Here is a 26309-nt window from a genome sequence, read left to right on the forward strand (position 1 = left end):
TTCATGGCCTTTTAATGATGTATCAGTAGGTGCATTAATTTTTAATTTTATTTCTAATTTACGTTATTCAATATACACAATTAACAAATGCAAAAGTATTTTTTTATTTACTTTTTACTTTAAATGTAATATTTAATTATTAGAAGGCCATGAATCTAAACTTGGACATACTTTTTAATACCTACAAACATTTTAAAATTACATTTTCTTGCATATCTAAATTTAAAATCACTTTCCTCTTCAGTATTTATTAATAATTTTGATTTTCCCTATCTACTACTTAATATTTTATAAGATTATCAATTAATGATTTCTATGTGACGCGTAACCTTAATAAAGAATATTTTTTTTTTCGTGAAATTATTAATAAAGAAATTTCCCATTTTTTGACAACTTTTTCAGACATGAAACGGAAAACTTAAACAAAACCAGTCAACATGAATAAATATGAACCTGTTAAAACGAGTAAATTGGTACTCACCGAAGGGACCTCAGACGTTCAGATACAATTAGCGTCTCTTTGTGAAGACAATGAAGTCGACTTTACTAAAGTAACAAGACATTTACTCAACACAGACACTACACATTACTCCTCTGAGTTAGTGATAAGTTATAGTCTAAAAAAATCATTATGAAATTGACTGGCCAGTGTGAAAACCAGTGCCAATAAAACTCAAAACACACACACACAAAACATTTTCTTCGTTGAAACTTGAAATAATGATTAATAACAATAGTTATGGGAAATTTGTATGTTTATAAAAAGAGTTTTTTGACATTATGCTTGAATGATAATATTTGATCTGATTATATATACCTATATACAGTTGTGATATGCTTGGCTATTATGCCGGTCCTGGCAGCTTTGGTAGCTGTGGTGATTATACAACAATAGAGTATTTACAAGGGATTATTCCGTTTTACAGCTGTTATTAAAATAACTTTTATAATGAGACACTAAATTTCTGGATACAGTATACTTTCATTCAATATTTTGTTCATTTTACCCTAAAATGTTGATTATACAATAAAAATAAAAATAATGAAAAAACACGGTTTTTGCACCTTAAAAGTGCCATAAAAAAATTATAACGAACAGTTTGGAGAAGCACGCAGGCACTTGGATGTTACTCCAGACACTGCCTTTCATAACGCTGTGCTGATTTCAAAAATTTACTTATTAACACTAAAAATCATTCATTTTTGTGTCTACAGCTTGGACTATCTGTCTAAGACAATTAAACAATTGATCAATTTTTGATGCTATGCAGCGCGCATATTTAGTAAACTTTAATATACGAGTTCATACAAAAAAAATCATTCATTGTTAAATATTAAATGATTTCAAATTGAATTCATGACTTCTTCGAAAAAAAAAAGAAGGGATTTAAAATCAATTATTACAAGTGACTAATTCTAAAAACCAGTAATCAAATGGCAAATCAAACGTTTCGTTTCATTTGAACTACCTGACCGCCGACGAACGGGGTGACCGCCCGAAGATGGGTAGTCACAGTGGGGCCATCAAACTTTAGGTTTGGGCAGCCTTCATCATCGTCGTTTTATCGCTGACAAGAACAGCATGGAGCAGACTTCGAGACTCTATTTCCAGTACGGTAGGATTCGGATTATTCGGAAGGTTCTTTTTGTGACTGGGACGTTGAATTTTGTGTTCGTTAACCTCGGAGACGTCTCGACAGAGCGGTGTTGTCAAGTTAGCTATTGCTTGTTTTTCTTGTTTATGAATATTGAAGAACCGTATAAATATTTGTATGTAAAAAGACTTATAAAAATAACTATATATAAAAAAAAAGGATATTTTTGATGTATTAAAAAAACGGAATTAATTAGGCCTTTCTATCTATCTGAATAATCACTAGAATAAATAGCTAAACAGTTACCAAACACTCGCTTCATAAAATTAAAAATATAAACTAAAATCTTGGGAAAATACTAGTCAGACAGATGCACAAATGAAGCTAAACCTACTTAATCAACGTGACAACCAAACAAGAATAGGTACATTATGTTTCATTAGTGACTCCAGCCAAGATTGTTATGGCTTTGACTGCTAATATTTTTTCAACTATAGGTATACACTTTTCAAAGGATCTTGCCACATGTTTCGAATATTTCGAAACCTAAGCAGTATCTACGATATATTGACCATATAGTAATCACTTGGTCCCAGGATATGCATGTTTTGGTGTCTTTTCAAATACATCTGCATAACATACATCATATCATTCAGTTCATGATTAAGTTACTCCTTTGTGACTGTGTAGAGATCAGATAAGATTGTACTCAGAAGCACTTGGTCGGCCTTCTTCTATATACTACATCCACTATCTACTGATAGTGGTTTTAATATAATCTTAATCCGATCTGAAAAGTTACAGAGAAAACATGATGCATTTAAAATATATATAAAAATAAAAATGTAAAAGCAAACTGATTATCACTGATTTGGATAAAGTAGAGAGATGGAAAGAGTACATTCGGGAACTCTTTATTAATAAAAAGGCCCGATCTTGAAATTAAAGTAGTGACAGGACCTGACATAACTATGGACGAAATTGAACGAGCAATAAGATTAGAAAAGGTCAGAAAAGCGACGAGGCCGGATGAAATACCGAGTGAAATAATAAAGCTCTTCGACAGTTCAGTTATATACCAACTGATTGGCTGTTGTCAACTTTTGTGGCGATATGTGGCAAATGCGGTAAAGATGTAGTAGTGACTACCGAACCATCAGCTTGAGCCATGCTTTAAAAATATTTCTATATTTCTTCGCTTTTTGCAATCAAGGATATGGTGGAACGGAGGGCATAGCGGAAATAGTGGGCAAAGCGGAAAATCGTTATCTCATGGATATTTAATAGACAATTGAAAATGCACCTCGTAGCTTTCTATAGATAGTCTAATAAATATTATATATCATCTACAACTGAATCTACAAAATCACTGAATATTCGCCACATATTTTTTAAGTATTCAATACTAGAATTCATGGTTTGTATTGAGAGAGGGCATAGTGGAAAGTTTGTTTGTGGGCAAAGTGGAAACTTAACGCTTAGCCCTTATACATATGTTACAATTATTTCAATTCGAAATCTGTTGTTCTAGATTTAAATGGTTAATAAAATAAACGGAAGACCACTTCGCATAAAGTACGCATAGAGTACGCTCCATCATCCGATTCCAAGTTTTATGGCCTCACATGGAATTCTCTTTAAAAACTTGCGTTCCAGCTCGCAGTAAAAAATGATGTGGCACATCCATTTAGCAACAACCATACAGGAAAAGCGTAGATTGACGGGTTTATGAATCAAATTAATGAATTATCGTTCAGAATGCCAAAGCCGACAAGTATACATAGATGTGCAGCCTTCAATAGACGAAAAGATGGAGAGTTTTTTGGAAATCTGTCGGAATTGTATGAAAAATACAATTTCTTCAACATCATCTTCTAAGTCATCAAGACTGATTTCAGTAAAAGGGAAAAAACAAGTGGTAGTAATAAGTTCTGCTGAGAGAGGTAAACTGACCACAATAATTTGTTGCATCAATGACGATGGAAGTTTTATTCCGTCATCCTTCATTTTCCGAAAGAAGAAGAAAGTATGAGAGAGAATGTTGGACTCTGGACCAGTTGATAGCACCGTTTGGTGCAGATTCTGGGTGGATCAATTCAGACATCTTTCATAAATGGCTGAAGTTCTTTATTAAAATAGTTCGGCCATCCAAACAGCACCCTGTGCTCTTATTTCAGATAACCACAGTTCGCATTTAAATTCGAACGATATTATTTTCGAGAGAAAACAGCGTCATCATGTTATATGTTTCATCACACATCACACATAAACTTTAACCACTCAATATGACGGTGTTGAGATCTGTTAAGGGGGTGTTTGAAATTGCAGTGGAAACTGTTTAGAATATTTTTCCAAGTCGGAGAATAATCCAACATTACATACTCGATTTGGTGGTGAAAACTGCCTTTGAAAAGAGTTTCACGTCTCAAAATAGCACCTCTGGGTTTCAAAAATGTAGCATTTGCCCGTTTAACTCAGAAGTATTCTCTGACCTGGACTTTTCTCCATCTGAAGTCCACTTTATCGAAGAAGAAACTCCCTCGCAAACCCCTTAGAATAAAGACATAAATAGCCAAACTGAACTACAGATGCATTTTACTGAAAACTCATTATCTCCATAGAGGGCACAGAATAAGTTTTACCGTAGCTCGGCTGCAGTAGAGATGTGCTACCGATATCCTCAATCATGGAAAACAATTATCCACATGCATCTTGCAGCGAGGATTTTTTTACAGCGTCTCCTAAGGAAATCTTACCTTTTCCTAGATCTAAAAGATCTACTGAAGTTAAGTGCCGGACCAGATGCAGCAAATTAGAAATACTCACAAGCTCACTTTTCAAAACGGAACAAAAAAATAAAGGAAATAAGAAAACGAATAAAAAGAAAATACCAAAGAGAAGAAACCTTTAGAATATCTCCAACCCGAGAACGATGTTGCATCGATGCATACAATGATGTATGCACCGAACCATACAGCAACTCCAAGAGCAAGAAAGTGTGGATTCAGGGCAATATTTGTCTATCGAATTTGAAAAAATAAGTTTCAAAAAAAAAACATTTCCATTCATCGAATCATTATCAGATCGAAGCGGACCAGACGTAGCACTTCAATACTTTTAGACGTGTGGTTAATGACAGACTTCTATTGCACAATACATTTTTTGTCACAAACTATTTATAAATTAGTACCTAGTTCACAAAAAAAACTATCCCCATGTTTTCTATACTTGATAATACAAAGAATCTGTTCTGTTCTGGTTAACGGGCCTCCGTTTGTATTGACGTTATCTTTTATTTCGAAGGCTCAGTGCTGCTCGAATACAAAGTATCGGATATAAGTGCTACTGCACCTGACAAAGGCCGAGCATTTTCATTTTCCATTGTATTAATTTTCAAGCAAAAATTAATAATACCAAATCAAAATGTAAGGTTAGAAATTATCTTTAACGGCAACGCCAATCGAAAGTTTATAAATGCAGTATGATAGCCAGCGCCAAGGTCAACGGCGAACGCCAGCGCCAATGCCAACATAAAGTTTATAAATCAGCCTTATATCAATAAACGGAAAAAGCTTACACAACATAAGATTCGCAGACGACACCACTGTTTTTGCAGACAGTCTAGAAGCACTGCAAGGCTTAGTAAATAGAATATATCAAGTCAGTATAAAATATGGACCACAAATGAACGTTAAGAAAACCAAGAGCATGATTATTTCTAAGCAGCATACAGTAGGAAGACTAGATATCGAGGGAAAACAAGTAGAAAGAGTGAATAACTACAAATATCTGAGAACCTGGGTAAATGAAAACAATGACCAAGATAGAGAAATAAGGACACGCATTGAAATTGCAAGACAAGCATTTATAAAAATGAAAACATTGTTTGTTAATCGAATCCTTCCTCTAGAGCTGAAGATAAGAGCTTTAAGATGCTACGTGTTCTCGACTTTGTTGTATGGAATGGAAAGCTGGACACTAAAAGTGGATAATATAAAGAAGTTGGAATCATTTGAGATGTGGTGCTATAGAAGGATTTTGAAAATACCATGGACCCAACGAGTTACAAATGCAGAAGTGTTAAGAAGGCTACAAAAGGAGTGCAACGTCATAAAGCACATCAAAACAAGAAAGCTGGAATATTTAGGCCATATTATCAGAGGTGCGAAATATGAGATAGTAAGGCTCACAATGCAAGGTAAAATCAAGGGTAAAAGATCCATAGGAAGACGAAGAAGTTCCTGGCTAAGAAACCTAAGAGAGTGGTATAGTTGCAGCTCAGTAGATGCTTTCAGAGCAGCCGCCAATAAAATACGGATAGCTGTTATGATATACAACATCCGATAGGAGAAGGAACCACAAGAAGAAGGACAAAAAATTGCTTGAGTGAAGACCACAAGTAAACAAGCGAAACCAGGAAAGACCTCCAACTATCCAATTGCGACCAATTGGATAACAGAGGCTTAGAACAGAATAGATGAAAATATCTAGAGGAGGCCTATATTCAACAATGGATAAATCATGGCTGATTGATGATGATTTAATAAAATAAAATAAATTACAAATTATTTTTGTTATCATGATTATAATAATCAGTTTTAAAGTAATTCACGTTAACTGAAAATAATTAACTATAAAAATGAATATTTTCCATAAAATTTTACTAATTTTCTTAGATATTGGCAACGCTGTAAACGAAGCAGACGATCAGATGGGGTTGTTTTTGTTTTGAACACTCTTCGACCAATGGCAAGCGCATAAACAAATCCGTTGGCCGCTATTCGTAGAGTTTGCTGCGACCCAAGGACATTGTACTAACAGTAGTGTATACCAGTCACTTATTTGTTACTGTTTGTGAAGAAAGTACGGAACAATCAAAGTGTATTTGTGACGTTTTCCGCCTGCATTAATATGATTTATGCAGGTAGAAACAAATTCGAGGTAAGTCTATAACTATTCTTTCCGAAATATTAATAAATTGGTGTAGTTTTAATGTTATTTTTGGATGTACTTTCGTTCATTGTTTGATGTAAAACAGCTGATACCTATCGCGGAAACGTCAAAGCTGTTTTGAAGCGAATAACATTAGTTTTGGTAGCTATTTATTAATTAAAACAAGATATATTAACCTTTCTGAATATTTTAAATAACCGTTACCTTTATTTACGGCGTTTATTTTTTATATTTCTTTGTTCTTGATGACGAAGACATACTAGTCAAACTGAAAATGTCAGCCGTTTATTGACATCTACGTCTTATTTTCGCACAAAAATGTTATTTTTGAGTTAAATTCGTACTGGAATAACATTGGTTCGTAAAAGTTCACGTACCTTTAAGTCGCAATTAGCTCTTTCTGTATAAAACGCACTGTTTGTGAATAAAATTATTATGTCAATAACTCCAGCTAATTTTAGTCTTGTCAATACTTTTTTGTCTTTGTATGAGAGCGAATTTTGCCTTATTTTCTATTCCGCATATTTTTGCTCTGTTTTGTTTAGAATTATCGATAAAAATAATGTTATTAGTATAGAGTCGGGGTATTTGTGCCAAGTCTGATTGATTTAATGAAGCAATTTGTGATTTATTATACTTATTCAATTAACAAAATGAAAACAATGTGCCCTAATTTAAATTGATAGGATATTGTTATTGTTTTAAGTATCTTAAGTAATCATTTGTGCCTTATTTTAAGTGTTCAAACAATTTAATATAATCAATTGGAGATGGTTTCTTTTGTTATAAATTTAAATATATTATTCCTGTTCTTTTTTGGAATCTATTTTACAGAAATATTTTTAAATCGGGTATAGAAGCTATGCCGAATGCAGTGGCGCATCCAGGGGGTTTTTGGGAGTTTAACCCCCGCCAGGGCACTATTCCGACACTGTTACTCACAAATTTTAAGGACTCTAAATGTAGGTAGCATAAAAAAAATTCGGTGCCAAACCAAAACCCCTCCCCCCAGAAAAATTCTGGGTGCGCCACTGACCAAATGTGTTGTCAATATTTTTAATACAAACTGAATTAATATAATTTCTTATGTACTACTCATCAATCTATACTCCTCATTTGAAATGTTATTGAGGAAGAGAAGCCAAGAAGAATAGAAAGTAAGATCCTTAGAAAAAATCTTGGACCAAAAAGTCTCAAGGTAGTGAGTTTAGATTTTAGATGATTGTTTAATGAGATAAATGGATAGATAAATAAATGCTCTAACATTGAAATCTCTTAGGCATGTACTAAGATTAGAAGAAGATAAATTAATAAAGGAAATCTGTCTGAAAACACTTTTGTTTTGACTTCAATAAAACTTATTGTCAATGTAATTGATAAATTTAATGATACTAAATTAAAAAGCAACAATTTATAGTTCATTTAGCATCTTCTTCAAGTGCCCTCTCTGCTACGGAGTTTGGCAATCATCATTGCTATTCGTATCTTTGAAGCTGTTGCTCTAAATAATTGGTTAGATGTGCACTGGAACCAGTTTTTTAAATTGCGCAGCCAAGATATATGTTGTCTCACCACGCTTCGTTTGCCCTGAATCTTTCCTTGGATAATTAACTGGAGCAATCGGTACTTTTTCCCTCTCATCACATGACCAATATATTCCAACTTTCTTCTCTTGATGGTGATCAACAGCTCCCATTCTTTGTTCATTCTTCGAAGAACTACACTATTTGTTACTTTGTCTGTCCAAGGTATTTTCAAAATTTTTCTGTATATCCACATTTCGAAGGCCTCTAGTTTATTGGTATTGCTCTTGTTTAAAGTCCAAGTCTCTACTCCGTACAGCAGTATCGAGAAGATGTAGCATCTAACCAATCTCATTTTCAGGTTTAAGTTAATGTCATGACTTCCCAGAATGTCCTTCATATTAACAAAAGCAGCTCGAGCATTTCCAATTCTAGTTTTTATTTCTTCTGTGATGTCATTGTTGTTATTAATGCTTGTTCCCAAGTATTTATATTTGGAAATTTAGCATATAGCATATATTTGGCAATTCGGACTTACTATAGGTGGAGCATTTTGTACTTCCATTGCTTTGCATACTTCATAGTTTAAGATCCCACTGCAGCATCACTATGTTCATAATGTAGTTAATCAAACTCACATTTTTACTACATTTAAAATTAGGGGAATACATTGATAATAGGTTGCCATAAAAAAGTGGCCGCAAATATTTTTAATTCAATTATGTATTATATATTCAGGGATTGTACAGTATTCACTGCCTTCCCTTGCTTAACCGTTTCCATCTCTCTCCGTTGTTCAATTCTCCATTGTTTAGGCCTCTCTTACTCATGGTGTCGTCTACTTCGTTCCTCCAGGATCTTCGGGGTAGTCCTTTTTCCTCCTTCCTATGGGGCTCCATTAGGTTATTCTCTTTATCCATCTGCTGTCGCTAGTTTTTCTTACATGTCCATACCACTTTAGTCTTTTTTTTTCTATATGATATGTTAGTATGTCTGTTTCTATTGATGTTCTTTGCTTTATTTCGTCATTACTTCTCTTATCCATTCTTGTTACTATGCAGCATCTTTGCAGGCATTAATTCAATTAATAGTGAATAATTTTTGAGCGAAAATGTTATTTCCTTAATTAATTTTTAAATAAAGTACCCTGCTCATGATGTATCTGCATGTTTTTTATATCAAATTAATGCTAATTTTTGAGGCGAAGCTTCTACATTGGCGTTGTATTACTTTTTTTTTTCTCTACAGTAAAATGCTAAGTTTTCCCTCGCTACTTGTGGTTTTATTTGAGCCTATATAAGTTCACAATGGTATGGAGGGAGTCACAGAACAATTGAATCGCTTATTTCAGAAACAACCTAAGTCACATTCGGACAGTTTGCAGGAGATGAAAATAACATTTTGGGAGTTTATCTGAACATTTTCACTAATGAAGTTTGACGTTAATAGATTACACCTAATGTAAGCATTTATCAAAAACACAAAAGCATTCTAAATTGTTACTAAACTCTTTAAATAAATATTTTTAAAATGGACTTGGGTTGTTTCAGTAATGAAATTTCAGGTGCCAAAACAAAAATAGTTATTACTAAACAATTTTAATATCATACAGTTTATTTTGTGACTTCCTTGGACTTTTTCTTAGTGATGATGATATTTTTGTAAAATGGTTAGAATGGTTTCTCCACCCGTTCAAATTTTCTTTTTTGGCCTCTAGTATTGGAATTGGGTCTTTATACACCTTTGAGTTGGATTTTAACTGCGACATTACTTGTTTTTGGAATGGAAACATTGAAGGTACTCCATATCACACCGTTAATGTATTCACTAGCTCGAATACTGCCAGGATTATCAACGCTGTAGACAAAATGATGCAGTTTGGAAGTTGAGAACAAAATTCATTGGTCCCTTGGTCCCTATAATACCAAGGACACCAGTCTTTAAAATTTATAATACTTTCCCTTTTAATTTCACAAATCGTGAATAGCTTTTGGGCACTTTCTGTAACAATGATCTCCGTGTACTTATGGATGTCATAAACTCAGTCAAATTTTCTGAGGTTTCTTTTAATAACCCCAAAATCACGGTCACAGGCAAGTTGAAGGCGATTGCTTCTACATCATCTCTTTGAATGCATTCCTCAACTTGATCATGTAGGGCAGTGTAAAATTCTTTACTTCGGCGGCAGTGTACGACTTTTTCGGTAACCGCTACTTTTTTTGCTACTTCACCAAGACTAGGGCTTTTAATTTTTAAATTAACATTGCATGTGTCAATTTGTGGCCTACCAAAATTTAGGTTAAAATTTTCGTGAAAAAATTTATTGTAACTGTATTTTACTGTTCTCTCAGGATACTTTTTAATAAATAATTCGTGCATTAGAGAGTAATGACTGGACTCTTTGACTGGAAATGTAGTTATGTGGCTACAGATAAGTTTCCTAGTTCCAGCATCTGTAACGTTCCCTTTTATATTTTTCCCCATTTTATCTGCAGGTATCACACCACATACCCAAAGTCTTTTAATTTTCTTTAGCCTTGCTCTTCCAATGGCGCGAATATTTAAAAAAGCACCTTCGCATATCTTTTTTTTAGTCTGATCAACATTAAAAAAGAGCTTGAACTTCTTGTCCTATATTTAACTCCTTTATTACGTTTTCTTCTTCTAGACACCTCCATTAATTCTAGTAATCCTTGTAGATATATTTCCTGTTCGTTTTTTGTTGTCGTACCGTAAAAGTTACCAAAAATAATGTTCCTTTGATCCTCATTCACTTTTTCAAAGATTTGAGTAGACACCTAAAGAATGCATTTTGCAAACTCAAAAAATATTATATTTTTATTGTCTTACTTGCACTGAGGTCCTATTTGCTTTGCTTCCATAGCCTTATTTTTGTAGCTAATATATGTTTGCCCTTTAACTCTAGAGTTTCTGATAACATTACGCTGATATTCATCCGATTTCCTAATTCCCTTACACCTTTTATAGTTTATTTTTATGAACGAGAGAGTAATTAGCATAATTTTAACTGGTAGCTCCGACCACTCCATGGGCGTGCTCAAGATTAATTGAAAAATTACTTTGAATAATTGTAAAAAATAAATGAATTATTTCAGTGTTATAAAGTGTTTGTGTATGTAAATAAAAGTGACCTCTGTTATCACACACTATATTAGAACTGACTGGCCTACATTAAAAAGGGTTTTAAAAAATTCACTTTTTTTAATTTTTAAAAATTACAAAAGAGAAAAAGAGTTTTTAAAACCGTCTAAGGTATGTTAAATAGATGAATAAAAATATTAATATAAAACTTACAGCTACTTGTTACAAATCCAAATCAGATTCAGAAGATGAACTTTCAGAACCAAGATTTATAATAACTGGCTCGATCATTTTATCAGGAATATTGTCCAGCTTCCACATTTTTTCCTCTTCTTTAATAGTGTGATTTACTGCCTTTTCCCAGTTTTCAGGTTTTACATTATTTACGGCCTCCAAAAACAACTGTTTAACATCATGAATTTTAAAAGTGGTATTTTTTCTTGAAACTTCACTCTTTATCTGTGCCCATACCAGTTCAATCGGGTTTAATTCACAATGATATGGTGGGGATCTAAGTACTGTCATTCCACGATTTTTGGCAATTTCATCAATTTCATATTTTTTAAATTTTTCTTTATGAAGGGCACACAACGAATAAAGTTCCTTTCTTATAGATCCGGGATGGTACGTAATATTTTTTGAACTCAGCCAATTCTGGCAAGTCTTTTTTTAACCACTTGGTTGTGGGCAGTCCTTCTATAAGTCTGGAGTGATAACTTGCATTATCCATTACTATTACACAGTTCTTAGGAAGAAGATCTATCATTTGTTCGAACCATTCTTGAAAGACATCAGCGTTCATGTCTTCATGGTAGTCACCGGTACGAGTTGATTCAAAAGTTAATAAACCACCTTCAACAAAACCGTCTGAACTGCCAATGTGTACTATTATCAGCCTGCGTCCCTTTCCTGATGGTGGGTTTAAACCAGTAGATAAGTTATTTACAAAAGCGTGCCTTTGACTTGTAACAGTTTCATCCTGCCAAAATTTATTTGGTGTATGACCCTCGTTGATCCATGTTTCATCAAGATAAAATATTTTTCTTATTTGGTTTCTCATTTCCTTTATGGTTCTTAGAAAATGTCTTCTCCATATGACAATATCGCTTCTTTCTAATAAAATAGACTTTCTGGGATTCTTTTTCCAGCGGAAGCCTATTTCTTTTAAAAGTTTCCATAACGTACTTCGACTCATTTCTGGGCAATCCTTATCATCTCGAACTGAGACAAGAACTTTATCCAATGTTGGAAATTCTTGTCTAAAGAAGAATTCATGCACTTTCCGTCGAAGTCCTTCTTTAAAATGATATTCTATTTGAAATTTTGGTTTCCCTGGAGCATTACGTGGCATTTGAAAACTACCACATTTCTCTTCTTTAATAACTCTGTAAATCGTAGATTTCCCAACACCAAGTGTACTGCTAACTAACTCAACGGTCTCATCAACACTTTCACATAAACGTTTGTCTGTAAATGATTTAAAACAATTAAATATTAATGTTTTTTCATTAACTGTTAGAGGACCAATTTTTCGGCGTTTACACGGCACTTCCAAATTTTCCATAACACTAGTATACACAATAAACTGCACCTTGCAACTGAAGTACCTACTTTTAGTGAACTGTTAAGAATTTTGAATACGCCACTTGGACCTTCCTATATACAAAATGGAAAAAACCACTATCACATTTTCTGTGGAATAAGTTTAGAAGGTAATTATCTAGTCAATTACTGTCGTAGATTCCTGGAATTAAAGAATTAAATGTTTGATTGTTGAAACCCTTACTTCGTGGAATGCACTCATTTCAGATAAAATAAAACGTTTTATTTTATCTAAAGAATTAAACTTTATTTTGCAAATAGGCAAAGAATTAAACTTTATTTTGCAAATAGATAAAATAAAACGTTTTATTTTATCTAAAGAATTAAACTTTATTTTGCAAATAGGTAGGTACTTATTAAACTTTTATTGGTTATATATAACCAATAAAATAAACATCTTACATGTCTTGCAAATTCATTAGTACCTGTTAACCTCATCACTCCGACACTGGCAACCTTATTTAGGGATTAGTAACCCTCACAACTATTGTATTCTATTCTGCTCCAACCTTTATACCTGGTGGTCATACTCAATTTAAAATTGTTTTCCTATATACTTCTGTAAACTTGTTGACAAATATCTGTTTTTCATTGAGTCACCCGTATCAACAGTTTAGGGATTTGCATACATAATTTATTGTTTTATTACTCTCTCATACATAAAAATACACTATAGTAGCAGGCTCTCCATCCTTTGCGTTTTCAGCACTGGTGGTTGGTTGATCGTTGTGTTCATAATAATATTAAAATATGAACGTTTTCTTCCAATATACAGACAATTTTTTGTAAGCAGCAATAAGAACAAATAATAGGAACACTGAATTTTGCAATATGCAAAATGACAACTGACAATTTAGTGCAGAAACAACCTTAGTCCGGGACTAAGGTGGTTTCAGAAATATATGAATATTTTAAATCGATATAAAATCAGCTATGCTTACGGGACTTGGTGTATTCTGAATTAAATTGTGTGTAACCCACAGAAATACATGTTGGTGTTATAAACTCTAAATCGCCAAAATGTGACTTAAGTTGTTTCTGAAATAAGCGATTCAATTATGTTCTTTTCACGAGCCATTTGGTCGACAACATATTTCTTGCATTCAGTAATATGTCTCATTGCAAGATTTAATAATTCAACTTTTAAGATACTATCATCAGATGACAGATGATATATTTCTTTGAGAGAGCCAGTTCATGATATCAGCGTCTATATTCTTTGATATCAGCTTTCCCCCAAACAGTTGACGGCTCCAATTGTCGATTGTGGTAAGATGCATTGTCTATAACGACGACAGAATTTGGTTTAAGATTTAATAACATCTTTGTAAGATGTTATTAAACCGTGGCGACACTATTTTAAACTTCTTACAGGAAACCTCACCGCAGATGGACGTGGAAAAGCCCAGATGGGAAGACGACAAACGAGATCGATTACTTTATCACTGATAAAAGATACATATTTACAGATTGCGAAATCAAGCGACCATCGTATGGTGAGAGCCACCATTGTGTTAAATACCAACTATGAACGACACAATATGATAAAAAAGAAGCAAATAAACATATGGACACATCCAAACAACGAACAAAATTTTGAAGATCATATCGGTAAATTCCTTCAAGAAAAATCATCAACAAATGATATTAACATCCTAAATGACATAATAGTAGAAGCAATAACAGAAGCTCAAAAGAAATGCTGCCCAAAGCAGCAAAAAGGAAGGAAGAAAAAATTAGTCTGGAAACCCAGAAAAAAATGGAACAAAGAAGAATACTGAGAAGCGACGAAAACTCTAGTAACGACATTATAAATAAAATGAACAAGGAAGTATCAAGAGAAATCAGAAAAGACCTAAGAAAATACAAAGATGAGAAAATCATCAAAACCATTGAGGAAAATAAGAGTATGAAAATAATGAGACGCAAACTCACAAATGGAAATAAACAAATAGTCAAACTCAAGGATAGAAATGGCAACATCACATCAAACAGAGAACATTTGTTACAAATTGTGGAATCATTCTATGAGACATTATATAGCCACCAATCGACCCTAGATATAGTTGAATATCAGCAGAGGAAGGTTCAAAATTAGGGTTCCGAAGATATCCCAGAAATCTCCTTGGACGAAATTTACAAGGCTCTAAAACAGATGAAGAATAACAAAGCTCCGGGGGAGGACGGTGTCGTCACGGAAGCGATAAAGATAGGAGGCTCAGTACTGATAACCAAAATTCAAAAGCTCTTTAATCTATGCCTATGGAATCAAAATATCCCAAAAAAGTGGAATAATTCAATAACTGTACTCTTACACAAGAAGGGAGATATAGCAGACCTGGAAAGATACAGACCAATCAGTCTCCTTAACCATCTTTATAAATTATACACCCGAATAATAACGAACAGATTAGAGACAAAGCTGGATTTTTACCAACCTCGGGAACAAGCCGGTTTCCGCCCTAATTACGGCACAAACGATCACCTGCAGTGCCTAAAAACCCTGATAGAAAAAACTAACGAATATAACCGTCCCTTGGCATTGATAGTTGTAGACTTTAAACAGGCGTTTGATACAGTGGAACTACCGTCCATCTTAAGAGCACTACAAGATTGCAGGGTCGACCACAGATATTCTAATATAGTTAAAAATATATATGAAAATGCCACAACAACCATAAGTCTACATTCAGCAACTAATAAAATAAAGATAAAAAGGGGAGTCAGGCAAGGTGATACCATGTCACCAAAGTTGTTCATTACCGTTCTTGAGTATGCATTTAAAAAACTAACATGGCAACAGAAAGGAATATCCATCGATGTTCGAAGCACGATATCGTGCTTCTGTCAGATAATCTGGGAGAGATCAAAGACATGCTCCAAGAACTGAATGACATACTACAAGAAACTGGGCTGGAGATAAATTTCGAGAAAACCAAAATGATGACCAATATGGTTCCCAGCGAAGAGATACAGATCAATAACAACAAGGTAGAATTAATCGATAAATACACATACTTGGGTCATGAAATTAGAATAACCAGAGACAACCAAACCTGCGAGTTAAATAGACGAATCACGTTGGGATGGGCGGCATATGGAAGGATGAGAGACATTTTTAAAACAAATACCCCAATTCACCTGAAAAGGAAGGCATTTTACCAGTCTTGACCTACGGAGCAGAGACCCTAACTTTAACGAAAGCTACTGCCGAAAAACTGAGGGTAACACAAAGGCGAATGGAGAGATCAATGCTGGGCCTGACCTTGAAAGATCGCGTGAGAAATGAGGAGATACGCCGACGAACTGGCGTAGACGATATTATACTGCGAATCAATAAACAAAAGTGGAGGTGGGCTGGACATGTTGCTAGAATGGAAGACGGAAGATGGACGAAGAGATTATTGGAGTGGAGACCAAGAGCCGACAAGCGAAGTCGAGGCAGACCACCCACCCGATGGACCGACGACCTAAGGAGAATAGAAACAAACTGGATTGCAGCAGCTAGAGATAGAGAGAACTGGAGACGTTTGGAGGAGGCCTATATCCAACAATGGATGTGAAAATGGGGATGGATGATGAACATCTTTGTAAACCAACCTTCAAATTTTTGGATGTCCATTTCTTCATGCTAGTCATTGATTTTCTTGTGGATGTAATATATTGACATTCCAGGGTTCATCACAAAATTTGTAATTGATACAATAATTTCACCTCTTATACATCTTCATGGAAATTTGATTTTGATAAATTTAATTATTTTATTTAATTTGAACATAGTGTATTGATATTTTGCCTTAGTCTTAGCGCTATGGAGAACATGTTAGTACATATACATAATTTGTAAAAATTCTTCAATACAAATAGCGCTACCACTCACTTTTCAAAAAAAAAAAAAAATGCTGTACGCCACTGGAAAACCAAAAATAACGAATATTCATCACCCTTTCTTGGAATTTAGTGTCTACAGTATTGAAACAATTCTCCATTCATTAAACCGTAGTTCACGAATAATCCACTTCTCATACAAAGTATATAAATTTAATTTTTTTTAATTATTGTATTTATTTTATTATTTTTTTATTTTTGTTTTTCTTTTTATTTTCACTTAGCTGCCGGGCACACCTCCAGCAACCGATGAAATTAAGAAACTAGATGACTCGAACAATTGGTGGAATAAAAAACATTCTAAAAAGCCCAGGAACAGTTCGGGTAGTCCCAATCAGAACTCGGACTCAGAGAAACCACAGGTGTGTATTATATTGTGGGTTTTTTGTTTAATTTCTTTTGTTTTTATTTATTGTTTGGTAGGTTTGACACTACAGATTGATTGAGTCTCGAATCATAAAAAATAACATTGTATTATCTTCTAATTGGCTTTATCTATTAATAACTAAAGCTTATTAATTTTGTGCTTTGTCCTCGTTATATTTCTACTACTGCTACTACTACAGCCTGTGGAGAACTCTTTTTGACTAATTATCTTCCTTCAAGCAATTTATTTTCACCTACCGTTTGTAATCTTCTGATTCCCAGCTTCCCAGATCTTCTTGTAACACCATTGATCTATCTAAGATGATCTCTTTCCCCATGTTGTCGTTTGAGGTTGTTATGTAGTTTGTTAATAATAAGCAATTTGAAGCAGATAAACTTACAGATCCCATAAACAATAAATAAATACAGTAAATTGTAAATCGGTAACGATAAATTTCATTTGGGGTACTAATTAAGGGGTGATTTTCACGATGTTTTCACCAAAATGAGGGACTCACTTTATTTTGAGGGTAACTGGCTTAGTTTTAGCGAGAAATTAAAAAATAAAGCTTTTTTTAAACACTTTCAAAAAGTTTTGACGAGTTTTCCCCGAAAAGTGCTTCATTTTTTGGTTATTAAACGTTGAAATATTCAATTTGGAATTTGACAAATAAGAACCTACTTTTCTGTGAGCTACAACTCTGCTTCTACTGGGTCTACAGACTTCATAAGTACACCATTTTTTGTTTTTTTTTATAAGCTACATTTTGTGAAAAACCATCTGAAAACGTGGATTTTATTTTGAAAAATTTCACTAGCAAATATCTCAATAAGTATTGTGAGTAGAGTAAAAAACGCTATAGAGCAATAGGCTGGTGGTTTACCCCTAAAAAGATGCTTAGAAACTGATTATACCGACATTTTTTTTTTCATTTCTAGCGAACCAAACCTTTTTATTCGATTCTATATATTTTTATGAGTTCAAATATATCTTTTTTTTATTTTTCCAAGTAGGTCGAAAATCGGTATTAACTAGTAACTTATATCAAAAAAACAATTTCCCGCAACGCTTCGAGTAACATTTTTTTAGGCGTATCTAATCGAAATAAATACTTTTATATCTTGGTACTTTTTCGAAAAATGCTAATTTTTGAGTTATTTGCAATTTTCTGTTGAAAAAATGCCTTAATTAGTGATTTTTGGGATTTTTTTTTCTAAAAAACTACTAAATGAATTGCAATACGACAAAAAGCTTATAATATTTAAACATTCACGTATAGGTATGAGTATTTTGACAAGGATAAGTGGTTTCTATCTTGCTAAAAACATAGTTTTATATTTAAACAAAGATTTCTAATCGCCGCGACCATACACGCTTATTATCACATGCACTAATATAGAGCGATATACAGGGTGAGTCATGAGGAACTTTACATACTTCTACCATATGTAGAGTCCCTCAGGGAGCATATCATGTGGCCACTAAAAAATGTCAACTCCTTTTCTTTATTAATTAACAGGGTGATTTGTGTAATTGACCATTTATTTCATTTTACTGTAGTGTTCATACGGCTCATTTGATTTTTTTAATTTTTGCATGATACAGTACACTACTATCAAGCATTCGACTGGTATTAGCTAAACTAAAAAATTCCAGGACTGGCTTTGGAAAAATTAATTTAGGGATTCGTATTAAATATTACACCCTGTATATATTTTTTTTAAAATGCAATAAGTGATTTTCAAACTACATAAATAGCCAATAAAAACGACATATGCGACAATGTTGTCGCACTTTTATTAAATTTTTAGTGAACGATCAAATCTTACCAAAAATAGAACAACCATAATGAAGTATCAAATTATAAGGTAATTAATTTAAACAAATGTTATAAATTTCAAACATTTTAATTGAAATGATAAACTGAGTCACTGCACAACAAAAAACAGTAACTACTAACAATAACGAAGAACAATTTAAAAAAAAAAACTAAAAATATGTACATAGTTATGATAAACCCATAAATTAGAACTGGAAAAGATACAATAATGGTAACAAAATAAAAATAATTCAAAATAGATTTTCGAAATGGAACCCTGCAGCCTGTACACATTTTTGTTGCCGAATTGTTAATTGACGTATTGAATTACGGATACTCTGGGGATCGTTTCTAATAGTATTACAACAATGTATAATTCTATCAATTAATTGTTGTCGGTTATTAATATTCACTGCGTAAACTAGTTGCTTCAATCGTCTCCAAATATGGTAATCAACGGGATTGAAATCAGGGGATCTTGAAGGGCACGAAATAGGACCTGCACGTCCTATCCACCTGTTCCCATAAACATTATTGAGATGTTGTCTCACTGCCAGTAAAAGTGTGGGGGTGCCCCATCATGCTGAAAATACATCCCTCGGATAGCAACGTTCGCGTTGGCAAGCAAATTCGGCAAAATATTTTGTAGAAAGTTCAAATAGACCTGCCCTGTTAAAGGACCATCAAAAAAGTGAGGACCTACTAATTGGTTATTTATGACACCAATCCACACGTTAACCGAAAACCTTAACTGAGAACGACGTTCTCGAATAGCATGGGGATTTTCTTCTGCCCACAGATGTGAATTTCGTGAATTATTTATCCCGTCTCTGGTAAATTGGGCTTCATCTGTAAATAGTGTCCTGTATAGCGTTGGTCGATTATTGTTAATCCATCTACAAAATTCCAACCTATCGATCTCATCTCCAGCATGTAGTCGCTGAACCATTTGAATGTGATATGGGTATAGATTATTTTTTTGTAAGACTCTACTTACTTTTGATTGAGTAACATTGAGTTCTCGACTTACTTGTCTAGTGCTTATTGTAGGGTTCATAGTAACGGCGTCCATAATGTCATCTTCCTGCGCTTCATCTACATGTCGCTCTGTTGTTCCACTAGGAAAAGTGCCATTTTCTCGCAAATAATTAAAAACTGAACCAAATGTTGGATGACTGGAAGTTCGACGATTAGGAAATCTCCTGCGATATTCTCTACTAGCAGCCCTACCATTCCCATTACAGAATCCATTAACAAATATTATGTCTGCATATTCTGTGGTCGAAAACTGATGTGGCATTTTGAACGAAAGTAACAAAAGCTCTACCAAAACTAACACAATGTACTTAACATAGATATGACAGAAGAAATATGTATTCTTGTACACATAAATAACAATTGATAATGACAATAATGACGATGGGTATAAAATATCAAGAAACGTCAAACGGTCATCGCCAACCTTTATTTTAAACTTTTTTAGATTTATTTTTATTTAGTACAGTTGATGCAATGTATTATTATTTGACATAAAATTTTAATCATTTACAATCAACAAAAACTAACACATACAAGAGGTTTGACTTTTTAATCAATTTAATTTATTATTTATCGAAAATAATGCCCCAATACGATCTATGAGTAAAAATTTAAAATTGAAAAACAATTGATTCTATCGTAGAGATAATACAAAGTGACAGTAAAGATGTTAATTTTCTACGTATTAGATTATGTTGTAGGAACTCATTTTAATTAAAATGTTTGAAATTTATAACATTTGTTTAAATTAATACCTTATAATTTGATACTTCATTATGGTTGTTCTATTTTTGGTAAGATTTGATCGTTCACTAAAAATTTAATAAAAGTGCGACAACATTGTCGCATATGTCGTTTTCATTGGCTATTTATGTAGTTTGAAAATCACTTATTGCATTTTAAAAAAAATATATACAGGGTGTAATATTTAATACGAATCCCTAAATTAATTTTTCCAAAGCCAGTCCTGGAATTTTTTAGTTTAGCTAATACCAGTCGAATGCTTGATAGTAGTGTACAGTATCATGCAAAAATTAAAAAAATCAAATGAGACGTATAAACACTACAGTAAAATGAAATAAATGGTCAATTACACAAATCACCCTGTTAATTAATAAAGAAGAGGAGTTGACATTTTTTAGTGGCCACATGATATGCTCCCTGAGGGACTCTACATATGGTAGAAGTATGTAAAGTTCCTCATGACTCACCCTGTATATTGCTCGAAAAGCATATTCGAAATATTTGGTTACATGTTTTGAGCAAAATGGAATCCATTTATTCTTGTCAAAATATTCTTACTTATCTTGAAGGTTTAACTATTATAAAGCTTTTTATAGAATTGCAATTAATTTATTAGTTTTTTAGAAAAACAATCCAAAAATCCCTAATTACGGGATTATTTCAAAAAAAAAAAAATTGCAAATATCTTAAAAAGTAAGCATTTTTTGAAAAATTATCAAGATAAAAAAGTATTTATTTCGATGAGATATGGCTAAAAAAAATTTATTCACAGCGATTCGAGAAATTGTTTTTTTTTTGTTATAAATCACTTGTTAATAAAAATACCCGTCCCACTTGGAAAAATTAAAAAAAAAAATACATTTGAACTTGAAAAAATATATAAAATCGAATAAAAAAGGTTTAGTGCCGTAAAAATTAAAAAAAAAAACTAGTCGGTGTATGCTCTGCTTATGGGGGTACCCGCTAGCCTGTAAAAGTTGCTTGAATTAGTCAATTTATTCATTTCCGGAGTTATTGTGAACGTGTTTTTTCACCCCCGAGGAGTGACTTTCAGTCCCAAGTAAAAGCAACCCTGGGCTCAAGTACAAAAGTGAAGTAGAGGGTAAATCCGAACTTTGAAGAGAATCCGTCGTGACGAGTAAAACTACACTCCAAAACGGTCATTTACTGGCTTATCAACAACCGGATTTTAAATATTTTTGTTTATTCCAAGAATCCCCTGATTCTTAACTGCTATTTTTGAACTTATTTCCTCTTGGAATAACGCTATGCATAACGAAATAAAGTATATCATTTATCTTTCATTACTTTATGTACATATTTGTTTTTACAGCCTGTAGACAAACCAACTCCTAGTGCCGTATACTTGGAATTTCCAATATTTACATTTTCTATTTATCAAAATTATAAGATTAACTTTATGATCAACGATTAAAACCCCATTTTAATCTTAACCTTTGTTTATTTCTTTACCTGCTTTGCGTTGGAAGATACACAATGTAAATACCTCAATCTATGCATTGTTCTCGTATCTGTTACAATGAACCTTTTCCTAGTTTAGCTGTCCTATAAACAAATGGCTATTTTCAGGAAAACACTAATCGGTTTCTGACCGATTCAAACAAAATTTTACAAGCCTTTTAGCATCCCGTATTCTAATAAGCTCTAACAAGCTTTCAAGGTTCTACAAGCTCGTAAGCCGTAACTTTCTTTTCAAGCGTAACGATTTTTAATGTGTTTTTAACGCTTACGTAACACTTTTTAACCTTTTTAGGTGTTCACTGCCTTCCCTCGTTCAACCGTTTCCATCTCTCTCTGTTGTTCCATTCTCCATCGTTTAGGCCTCTCTTACTCATGGCGTCGTCTACTTCGTTCATCCAGGATCTTCGGGGTCATCCTATTTTTCTCCTTCCTATGGGGCTCCATTCGGTTATTCTCTTTATCCATCTGCTGTCGCTAGTTCTTCTTACATGTTCATACCACTTTAGTTTTAGTCTTTTTTGATCTATATATGTTATTTAGTGTGTTTCTATTGATGTTCTTTGCTTTATTTCGTCATTACTTCTCCTATCCATTTTTGTTACTCTGCAGCAAATTCTTAGGCATTCCATCTCTGTTGTTACTATCTTACTGCTGTTTTTCTTGTTTATAATCCAATTTTCAGCCCCATATGTCATAATACTTCGCACTAATGTTTTATAAATCTGTGTTTTTGTTTTCATATTTAGGTGTCTATCCCACCATACTGAATTAAGTTGTCGGATTGCTGTTCTTGTTTGTCCCAATCTTTGCTTAATTTCTTCCACTGTTGCTTTTTCGTGATTATAAACCCCAAGTATTTGAATTTATCCTTTCCTTTGATTGTTACGTTGTTGTCAATCTGTAGATTTTTTATGTCTTCTTCACTTGTAGATAGGTACTCTGTTTTCGCGAGATTAATATCTAGGCCAGCCTTGGTATATTCTTGTAGTTTCTTCATCATGTAACTGAGGTCTTCTTGGTCATGTGCAATCACTACTTGATCGTCTGCAAAGCTTAACGTATATAGGTATTCGTTTTGTACCGGTACTCCCAGGCTTTCGCATTTTCTTTTCCATGTAGTCAAGGCTTTTTCTAAGTATATTTTGAATAGGGTTGGAGATGTGGAACAACCCTGCAGGAGCTCTTTTGTTGTGGTGAATTCTCCAATGATTCTTGTTCCCATTTCAATGGATACTTTATTTTCTTTATACAGGGCTTTTGTAGCTTCTGAGTTCCATCTGTATTTCTAATTTGCACATTGCCTCCCATAGTTCTGACCTTGGTACATAGTCATACGCCTTTCTCAGGTCCACAAATGCCAAATGTGTATCTCTATTTTTTGTTTTTTTTCTTTTTCAACAGTTCTTCCAGTGTGTATATGTGGTCTATGCATGATCTTCCTGCCGTGAAACCTGTCTGATCCTCCCCGATTTTGCATTTTATCGCTTTCTCTATCTTTTCTCGCAGTATCTTTCCATATAATCTTCCTATTGATGATATTACTCTTATTTCTCTGTATTTTTTTGAGCCGTACTTTATAAGCTCATAATTATGGTCTTTGTTCTGTTAACAGTTCCTTGTATTAGCCCTTCCATTCTTTGTCCTGTATATTTCCCAATTAAATTTTTTCTTTTGAGTTTTGTTTCAATTCTCTCAGTACTTTCCCTGACTCCGAAGTTCTTGTACCTCCTATGTATGTTTCAATATTTAAGCAGGTTCTTTCCCATTCTTCATTCTTTTGTTGTGTTATTTGTTTTTTCATTTCTTTTTTTTTTCTATATTCTTAAACTTCATCGTTGTTTGTAGTCAGCCATTTTCTCTATAGTTGCTCTTTTTCTTCAATTATTCTTTTTGTTGGTTCATTTATTTCATAATAGTGCTGTTTATTTGTTATGTTCTTTCTCTCCAAGGGTTTCGGATGCTGTTTGTTGTATACTTGCCTTTATATGCTCATATATGTCTTCGATGTTGCCGTATCTGAATTCTATTAATTTTTGGTCTAGACGTTGTTTGTATAGTTCTCTTATAGATTGTTCTTGGAGTAGTTCTATATTGTATTGTTTTTCTCTTATAGTGTTCAACGGTTCTTCTGTAGAGGGGGACTTGTTATGTTTCCAATGAATGCCCATTTTTGCTGTCAGTAGTTTATGTTATGGTCAGTTCCACATTCTGCTCCTCTTCTGACTCTCACATTTTTTATCTTTATTGTGGTATCTTGTTGGACTATTACGTGGTCTATTATCGATTTCAGCTTTCGTGTTTCTTGCATCCATGTACATTTATGAATACTTTTATGTCTGAAGAATCCGTTGGTGATGTTTAGGTTATTTAGTTCGCATAATTCAATCAGACGTTCTCCGTTATCGTTTTGTTCATCCTCTCCAAATCTCCTCACTACTTTATCGTTTTCTTTCCTTCCGGTTCTGCCGTTAAGGTCTCCTGTTATAATTATCTCTCTTATAAATGTCTACAAAGATGGTCAATGTATAAGCTGTGAACTCCACGAGAAGACGTTGTGGCCTCCTAGCAACAACAGGGACTTTACTTCTCCAGATCTACGATTGCTCCCTTTTGTCCATCCGCTTTGAGGGGGATAGTCGGTGTGTTGCAATCGCGACAAATGTGACCGATTTCGTCTCAATTCTAACACCTGAGATAACGTTTCTTCTGCATCGTGTCTTGAAACTTCGAGTAATTCGCTCGAAGCGAATTGACAGAAATGACTTTCTTTAATTCGCTCTGTTTGAGGTAATCGATTCTTTGAGGCTTCATATAGATTCATAGATCAATAAGAGCTTTTTGTAATAATCTGGATCAATTGTTTATGTATTTTAATTTTGAAAATCGCAAAGTAAAAGCTTTCAAGATCTAAAACTTTTATTTGAACCATTTTTCTCTAGAATTATAAGAAACGTTTTATAAGCAAAAAATAATTTTTCACTTTTTCTGATCGTTTAAAAAAAAAACAAAGCAAAATTAGCTGTACGTTTTCAAGAATGTTTCTTAAAAACTCTGTATAATATTTTTTTTCAGCATTTTTTCTTTCTTTATTGGCTACATCCATCCATCTCCTTATGAAATACAAATGTTAAATTATTTTAAGAACAAGAAACTCTAATTTAAAAAGCAACTTTATTATACCACACTGCAGCGTATAGTGAGAAATTAATCTTTATTTGCAAAGGCAATTTTTGTCAGACTATGTAAATATTGTCGCCGGTTCTAAGTTGTTCGCCTTTGCTTGCTTGATAATGTCCTTAATGGGTGCGACAATAAACGATCTCGTCAGTCATATCCGATTTTTAAGAGAAATGTTTTGTAAATATGTCATTGGTGGTGTAAAATAAAAATTGTAGGAGTTAGAAAAATGATGCAATGTCACACAGCGTTTGAATTGTGTACAAACACGTTTAAATATATGGGGACAGTCAAGGATTTTTAAGTAGAGAAACTCATTTCATCAAACACATCATGAACAAATAATTACATACAAATTGATCACAAAGACGTCAAAAGAAAAATGGCTGAATGAATAATTCAAATACACTGACTGGCAATAAAAGTGGCCACCCTATCAATGTGGCCACTTTTTTGCCAAAAATAGCCATTACTGCTTGACTCCTTAGCATAATTTATTTAGTTAGAAGGCAAAGACATCAATAATCGTTTGCATACGATTTGGAACAAATTTTAAATAAAGGAATACGTTCATATTCTTCATGAAGCATGTTTTGAAGTTCTGCAAGACTTTCTAATCGGCCTGATTGACTTCTAACCCTACGATGAAGTTCATCCCAAAGATGTTCGATGATATTCAGACCAGGGCTGCAGACTGACCATTCTAGAGTATTAATTCCTACTTTTTCCAAGTAATTTGTCATGATTCTTGCAGTGTGTGGCCGTGCATTATCATGCATAAAGACGAAATTGTCCCCAATAAATGGACCAAATTTAACTACTGCTTCTACCACAACAACCTCTATATACCGGTGAGCATTCAGGGGGCCATTAATGAAAATAAGTTCAGTTCGAGTTTCAAATGAGATTCCAGTCCAAACCATGACACCACCACCGCCAAACTTTCTTCTCTGGGACATTCAAGCTTGGACATATCTTTCATTTCCCCGTCTCCAAATGCTTTCTCGGCCATCGCCAGC

The 26309-nt window shown here is 33.6% G+C and overlaps 1 protein-coding gene across 1 annotated transcript in view; it reads left to right on the top strand.

Annotated features, from left to right (window-relative positions):
- The first annotated feature begins 6358 nt into the window (after positions 1–6358).
- The window catches only part of LOC140434192 (F-box/LRR-repeat protein 2), a 59741-nt gene continuing 39790 nt past the window's right edge, over positions 6359–26309 (top strand). Inside the window, exons 1-2 of the mRNA XM_072522274.1 lie at positions 6359–6536; positions 16888–17025. Of these exons, the coding sequence (XP_072378375.1) occupies positions 6507–6536; positions 16888–17025 (168 nt within the window). The 5' untranslated portion in view covers positions 6359–6506. The remainder of the gene's footprint in view (positions 6537–16887; positions 17026–26309) is intronic.

The sequence above is a fragment of the Diabrotica undecimpunctata genome, chromosome 2 (assembly GCF_040954645.1).
Source record: "Diabrotica undecimpunctata isolate CICGRU chromosome 2, icDiaUnde3, whole genome shotgun sequence".
NCBI lineage: Eukaryota > Metazoa > Arthropoda > Insecta > Coleoptera > Chrysomelidae > Diabrotica > Diabrotica undecimpunctata.